The sequence below is a fragment of the Morone saxatilis genome, unplaced genomic scaffold, assembly GCF_004916995.1.
Source record: "Morone saxatilis isolate NCDOM2014 unplaced genomic scaffold, NCSU_SB_2.0 Contig12, whole genome shotgun sequence".
In the NCBI taxonomy this organism is placed as follows: Eukaryota; Metazoa; Chordata; class Actinopteri; family Moronidae; genus Morone; species Morone saxatilis.
The window spans coordinates 26,674,085-26,682,060 of NW_023339674.1; the positions used below are offsets into that span (position 1 = coordinate 26,674,085).

At 41.8% G+C, this 7,976-nt stretch overlaps 1 protein-coding gene across 1 annotated transcript in view; it reads left to right on the top strand.

Moving 5' to 3' along the window:
- LOC118322307 (cadherin-2-like) overlaps positions 1–7,976 on the top strand; it is a gene marked incomplete in the record, with an annotated part of 82,098 nt that overhangs the window by 69,476 nt on the left and 4,646 nt on the right. Inside the window, 1 exon segment of the mRNA XM_035653955.1 lies at positions 4,357–4,518. Coding sequence (XP_035509848.1) covers positions 4,357–4,518 — 162 coding nt within the window.

Genomic DNA, 7,976 nt, shown 5'->3' on the forward strand with positions numbered 1-7,976 from the left:
TCTGAATATATGGAATGAAATGTCACGTGATCAAGGCACTGCACCATCTTGTGTTTTCGATACCGGCCTAATATTATTAATTAAGGATGTTACTGCTAAGAAGTGTGGGACTGAGTGAGCCTACACGGAATCTATCAGAAGCAGTCCTAACTAATGAAGAGATAATTAACACCCCGGCGAATGCGGGCCAAAATTCACGCTGTTACTGTAGTGTAGCTGTATGTTCAAACACAATGCATAGGAAGCAGCAAAAGGTTTAATGTGGTTAAAGTAGGAAGTCAGTAAATCAGTCACTGACCTATGAATGAATGTGGGTGATTCTTACAGTATCTGCTGTCCACAACGGCTTTATATTGTATAAAAAGCATTTCCTTCCTTCCCACCACATATTTTAAGTTGTGCCACGCCAGAGCGCAGTGTCTTTACGCACAACAGTACACATTAAATCGCCTGAAAACAACAGCAGGCTGCTACAATATAACCATACAGAGCTCTATTCACACCAGACTGGTCTGATGGAACTCTATATTCTGCTTTTTATGAAGGAGACATCCGGTTACTTATCAAACCCTCATCCAACTTTATGTTTTGGCAAACTTAGCATCTCATGTTTTATCCGTGAAACACACTGCAATGCAAACGCTGTTGTGTAACATTAATTACTGAACTATATGACCATGTACGAGGTGAGATACATGATAATTATTACTAAAAGAGCGTCAGTCAGATAGGTTATAATAATACAAATCAGAGTCTTTATTTTGACACAGTATTTAATAATCACCACCTATGATCTATATCCACCTTCACCCAGCCCTTTTGCAGGTGGCGCTGCTGAACATACATGGACCAAATTAGAAGGTGTGCATGGAGACGCCATACAGCCTATGAGATCACCTTGCACTTGGCATTAAGGGTGCAAAATTATTAAACTCAACGCAATGCAAGTTTTCACCCTCTTAGAACTGGGCCTGAATATAAAGCGACTGTAATTATGTTACAAAAAACATTCATTCATTCCATATATTCATTAAATAATTTTCTTAAGGGCATGCAATATATAAACATATGTGTGTATTTATATATGAAGTTAATTGTAATTTCTATTTTTTCACATTAGTTGAGTTACTACACAATCTTTTTGTACCCCTTGGCAACTGCTGAAGTACCCCCTAGGGGTACAAGTAACCCTGGTCAGGAATCACTGCTTGCTGAGAGTACATCAGTGTATCGCTGGTCCTTACGTGAAGCAAACAGCATTTCCTTTCTCCCTGTCAGGTTATTGCAGGGCTCTCAGCTTCTCTTCAGTGAAAAGTATTTTGTTGGTCGACCATTATTGTAAACAAAGCCCAAGGTCAGTCCAGAGCATGCTGTTATTGTCCTGAAAAGGCTGCTTGTCGATTTGCCTGGAGACCAGAGAGCACGAAATGGTTTCTGGATGGTTGCTGCAGTGACTCAGACAATACCATTCAGCATGAACAGATCAGAGGCTGTGACACACACACTTCCCCTCTGCCCGCTGACTGTGCTAATGTTGTGTAAGAGAAGGTGAAAGAGAGACTGCGTTTCTCTAAGTGGATGCTAATTAAATAACAAGAGTAGGGTTCACTCCCCCCTCAGGACGAAGGGTGCAGGAGAAATGGTTGCATTAGAGGAACTTATCATGCCCATTCGACTCACTGAAATTCTCTCTGCATGTTGTGTGTGTTAAATACAGCTGGAACATAAAGGTAGTGATAGGTCAATCTATTGTAAGTGTATGTATATGTTCTTGCAAGACTGCTACTTTCATGAATCAGTCAAGTTAATTATGAGCACCTGTGCTATTTTTATAGCCAGAGGCATGCAGTGCACCTGGCATTAGGAAGAAGGCATTATTGTATATTTGTAGGTAGGTTAGTTAGGGTTCGGTAATATGGTTCGAGCCAAGAACTTATTTTCTCATTTAGCTTGAAGGGTTAGGGTTTTTATCTACAGGTCCTCTTCTGTGGAGTCATGTTGAACCGGTGTGTTTCTACAGTAGCCCAGAATGGACAAACCAAACACTATGATTTTGTCCAAGACTTGCTGAACTTGTTGACTTTCCTAAAACCACTAAAATATTGCTTTACCTGACCTGTTATTAGAGTTAATGCTAATAAATAACTTTTCTAACTAAGACAGGTCACTCTCTGTGCTTCTAAAACCTTTTGCATTAATGCTCCCCCTTTGACATTTTTTTTTAGCCAAATACCCCCTGACCAAAAGCTTATATAAAGAGGTACAATACAGGTCTGCCCTATCAGTGTCTGATTTATTAAGGAAAGCACAAATGCTACATTTCAGTGTTTGGAATGTAGCAAATGGCAAGTGTGTTTTTTTGGTCATGATGCAATAACACTAAGACAACATTGAAATTGCATTTACTGCATTTTGATAAGTTGCTGTTAAAATGTAGTGAGATTCATGAACTTGTACTTTACAGAGGATCTTTTTCTTTCTTTTAATGTGGCAGGGAGGAAACAGCAGTACGGTGGCCCAGAGGTGTCACAAAAGCCACAACACGAATAAGTCGCCACAACACGAATACAAAGGCCACACCGAATACAAAGCCACAACACGAAATACAAAGGCCAACACGAAATACATAAGCCACACACAACGAATACAAATGGCCACAACACGAATACAAAGCACAACACGAATCAAAGCACAACACAAATATGTGGTAATGACCTGTACTTGCTATAGCGCCTTACTAGTCTTCCGACACTCAAAGCGCTTTTACACTAAAGTGCTCACATTCACCCTATTCACACACATTAACGGCAAATTCCATCGAACAGAACTAACCCATCATAAATTCACACACTGATCTATGCATTCGGGAGCAATTTGGGTTCAGTATTCTTGCTCAAGGATATTTCGACACGTGGCGGAGGAGCCGGGATCAAACCACCAACCTTTCTGATTGGGGACGACCCGCTCTGCCCTCTGAGCCACAGCCGCCACAACAATAGCCACACGGAAATAAAACTTGACAACCGAAGTCAAACTACACGAGTGATCCACAACGAAATATGAACGGTATCGGATGTGACAATGAGGCGGACTTGTTGCTGGCGGACTATTTCATAGAAGAAGACAGCCGCCAAGCTCGAAGTCTTTTCGGTCCCGACACCGGCGCTAAACACCGTTCGGGTTCATTTCTATGAATTAGTCGCCAGCAACCATCCGCCCTCATTGTCACATTTGACCGTACCGTTCATTTCCGTTCCTTGTGGTCTGTGGCTGTGGATCATTTCCTGCTGTGGATCACTTCCGTTGTGTTTGACTTCGTTGTTAGTTTGCTTCGTACTGTAGTTTGCTTCCGTTGTTAGTTTGACTTCCGTTGTGTTTGACTTCGTTGTACTTTCATTTCCGGCTGTTTGTATTTGTGTTTGTGGCTTTTGTGTTTGTGTGTGCGGTTTTGTTTCTGTGTTGGACTTTGTTTGTATTTGTGTTGTGGCTTTTGTATTCGGCCTGACACCTCTGGGCCACCGTACAGCAGTGATCAGTGAACTCTTTTCCAGATTTTACTGCAGTTTACAGTTTACAGCATGTGCATTGAAAATGGAAACATTCAATATAAAATGTGGGGTTTTTATTTTATTTTATTTTTATTAAACTTAGAGTATGCATTTTGTTTTAAATGTCAAGTATCCCCTGCAATACTCCAAAGTACCCCTAGGGGTACCACCATTTGAAAAACATTGAACATGAACAACAACTAATAGTTACAAACCAATACCATATTACAAATTAAATGTGGGCAAAATCAATCATTAAATCCACTTACTTTCATCCACCATGTTTCTGTGTAATCTATCGACAACTCAACAAGTTGTGTAACAATGGTGAACATGGTAAATACGTTCTAAACATCAGCATGCTAACATTGTTACTGTGAGCACGTTGGCTGTTAGCTGTTGTGACGTACAGCCTCACAGAGCTGTTAGCGTGGCTGTAGACTCTTAATATTGTTTGTAGGCTTCACCTAACAGATATTAACCAGAAATCATTTGTTTTTCCACAATCATTATTATTAATTCTTTTTCACACCAACAGGAAGAGTGTTTCCATTCCATTCCCTTCAGAAAACATCATGATCTGAGATCCGGGCCCTGACGGTCATGTGATTTAAGAACAGTGTTGTGGATTTGTAGTCAATGGAATGTCCTTACAATTAATTGAGGTTGTAAGGAAAGAGGGCGTGCTGTACAGACTGTTAAGCCTCTTTAAGGGAGATTTGTGATTTGTGATATTGGGCCGTATAAATAAAACTGACTTACTGTGTGTGTGTGTGTGTGTGTGTGTGTGTGTGTGTGTGTGTGATAGGACTACGATCTGAGTCAGCTGCAGCAGCCTGACGCCCTGGAGACAGAGTGTGTCAAGGTGGGGATCAGACGTCTGGATGAGAGGCCCCTCCATCATGACCACCAGTACCCCCTCCGCTCTGCCGCCCCACACCCAGGAGACATAGGAGACTTCATCCACGAGGTACGGCAACACACTGTTTAGGTTGAGATTCATTGATCCCAGATGTTTTTGTCCAGTGTCTTTTACCAATTTAAATTGGAACATCTTTGTGTAAAACATCTAAACCAGTAAGTGTGAGCACAGCAGAAGAGGGTGTCCCGTCCTCACTAACTGACATTCAATCTGTATGCCCAGATTAAATGTTGGTGTCGTGTCGAAGTTATGAATCACAACTTGAGTGAAATACAAACTGTGTGTCCAGAAAAAGCTGGATTTGCCAACTTTTAGATCTTTTGCTTCTCTCATCTCTTTTTTATCCTTTGGTATAAAGCATCAAAGACTGGCAGGGATGTGTGCAGTTTACCTCATCACCTCACAGGATTTACGAAGTTCAAGCTGTTTTTTTAAATAGTTGCTTTTTGTTGCTATCCAGAGCTGCCAGTAGGTGAACTAACCCACTGTAACATTCAAAGACTTTGATTCCTGCCAATTAAAACATAATGCAATACGTATTTTCAAACAATGAAGTACACATTCAGATTTAAAATGTATTTAGTTTTAGGCTCAGCTGAACAGCCTGTTCCCCTAGTATATATAGCCTAGACGAGTGTCAGTGCTGTATCGGTGATATGTGATGATGTGTGGTAGGCAGGAGGATGCACACTAACAGCCAATACTATTTTGTTTAAGAAAAGGACAGAAAAGTAGAGAAACACAGTACAGTGCAGTGTCTGTGTAATTCTTAATTAGCTTTGCTAATGGTCAGGATTAGCTGGCCTCAGACATGGCCACAGCCTGGCTACATAATTGGAGGTAAATCCATTGAGTTTAGTTAATCCCACAGACTGGCTGCAGGCCATCCTTACTTCCTTAAAAAGTAACTAAAGCCCTAAACCACTATTTTCACTTGAAAACCAACGTATATTGACTAGTGTTGTTGGAATCAGGTATAAATATTTAGTGCAAGTATTTAAACTCTACATATTTTGCTGTGCACAGCCCCCTACTGGCCGGTTGGTACTGCATTTGAATTTCCCTATTGGCTGATCTGGTGGAAGGTGATAACCATCTTGGTTATGAAGAATGAAAAAAGTAGGGCTGCCCCTTATTAGTCAACATAACTGTTAGTCAAAGAAGAGTCTTAATCAACCCACTATTCATTAGTCAGATAGTCGCAGAAAAACAAAAACAACATTAAAATCTGTTCTGGAGCTGCACTTTGTCCCTGGGATCAAAGTATCAGGGGATTGTTGCAACATGGACCTTTTCTTGTGTAACATAGGGAGTCACTTACCAGTGCACTGTTGCATATGCTATCTGTACTAGCTGCTGCCACTAGCTAGTTAGCAGCCCTATTAGCTGACCCCATCATTAACTACCGGTCGACTGGGAAAATCTTTAGTCAGGGGCAGCCCTAGAAAAAAGGAACTAAGGTTGCCTGTTAGCAAACAGGAAAAGAATGCTGGCATCCAGTGTCAATGCCATGCTTTGTTGACCCTTTGTCTGACAGACAAATGTCAGAAGTCACATTGTCACTAGAGGTTGCACGTAAACATAGGCTGTATCAGGTATTTAAACAAATGATTGATGCTATCAGTTTCGTTGGGAGGCCGGTCTCGCCAAGAGTATTCAGTTTAAAGAAGGGTTTGCATCAGTACTTTGGTTGCTGATACGCATTACTAGTAGCAAAAAATCCTAAAATGTGTTGCCACTATCTATTTAAATACTTCCAGTTACAAATACTGTTGAGTAACATCTGCCAACTAGGGCTGTAGTTACACTAATCTCACGATACGATACAATACACGATATTCAGCTCACGATATGATATATATCACGATATTCAGCCAACGATACGATTCGATACACTTACATCATTTTCTTATTATATTGTATTATATTGGCACTTGTGGGAACAACCGCCATCGCTATCCAGCATGGTTTGTTTTGGGTCACGCCGCAGCTTCTTGGGTTCCTCAGTTAGCATTACCTTGTCCGGGTGGTGACGTTTTAGGTGGGCTCAGCTTGCAAAACACCAGACTTTTATCCAAATTGTCGCTTTCCTTCTTCTTTTTAAACCCAAAGTGCTCCCACACATCTGCTTTTAAGCATGAAGGTGCTGGATTTATATTCGCCGCCATTCTCTTGAATCTCTTAAGCGAAGGAGCTTAATGGCGTCACCACGTCATAAGGCGTCCTGATCTCTTCTCAACAATTCTTTTGTTTGTCTCTATAGTTCTGACGCAGTGAATTGTTGAACAGAGGACAGTGTCTTCTCAAAGAAACTCAGGGTGTTGCACTCAATTTTACACATAAAAGCGGACAGAAGTGGTTGTGTGAAAGATGTTGAAAGCTGGCCTACTTTCACACCTCCGCACACCTGGCCAGTTATTGCGGAATGTGGGCGAGATTGTCGGATTGTCTTTCTGAGAATGTTAAAGAACAGAACCGACTACACCGACTGGTCTTGAACATTATAATGTTTAACTTGTTTAAAACCCACCTGCCTTCCGGTGCCGAGCTTAGGGTTATCCAAGCGTGGTTGGGTTAGGGTTTGGGGTAGTGTGGTTGTCTAAAACTGTTATATTTCACAAAGAAGAGTGGAAAGCACTATACAGGCAAGCATGAAAGAGTACGAAGCAGGCCAGTCCACACTGCCTGACATGACAGAACGTCTTTTATTTCGGTGCCCATGTTAACAGGTTAGAGCAGCCACACTGCCCACATGAGCCATGCTTCTATCTTTTCCCAGCTAAAATACAGTGAGAATTAACTTTTTATAGTCATATAGACATCATACAAGCAACATACACACTACTACTTCCACTAGAGTTTCAATGCCTTTATCGGAACAAGTCACAGGCATGACTCAACACCTCCTGTATCAGTTTAATATTAAAGATTTTTGAGCCTATGGACACAGTCCATTCATTTGTTAACAAGGCTTTTAACTCTGTGTAGAAAGGCAGCAACAGTGCAGCAGCAGAAGTGCTCTCTGTGTGCCACCCCAGGCATGCGAGCCACAGCCGCTCAGCGAGGTAACTGTCACACTCTGCTCACATGGGCAGTGTGGACCTAAACTCTGTCACTAGCACGCCCACTCGCTTGCTCCAGACAACGACCTGCTCTATTCACACATGGGCTCACTCGGACATTACACAGACTCTGTACTGGGGCGCCGGCAGGCCTTTTAATGTCCCGTGCAACTGATTCAGACATTTGCTCCTGCGGGTTGTAGTGCCTGTGTGAAAGGGACCCAGTACTGCCCCTGTACATGGGTTCAGCTCGAGTGAGTAGGTGAATGTACTGTATTTGAATATATATCACTGGTTTACATCAGCGCTTTCAGAGCTTTAAGCCCTCCTAAAAGTGTTACACTCTCTCAGATGGATTAACATGACTCTCAGAGTTAATCAGATAGGCTTCTTGAAGAGACTGAACTCTTCCTTTAACACAGCTGATAACTGTCATCACATCCC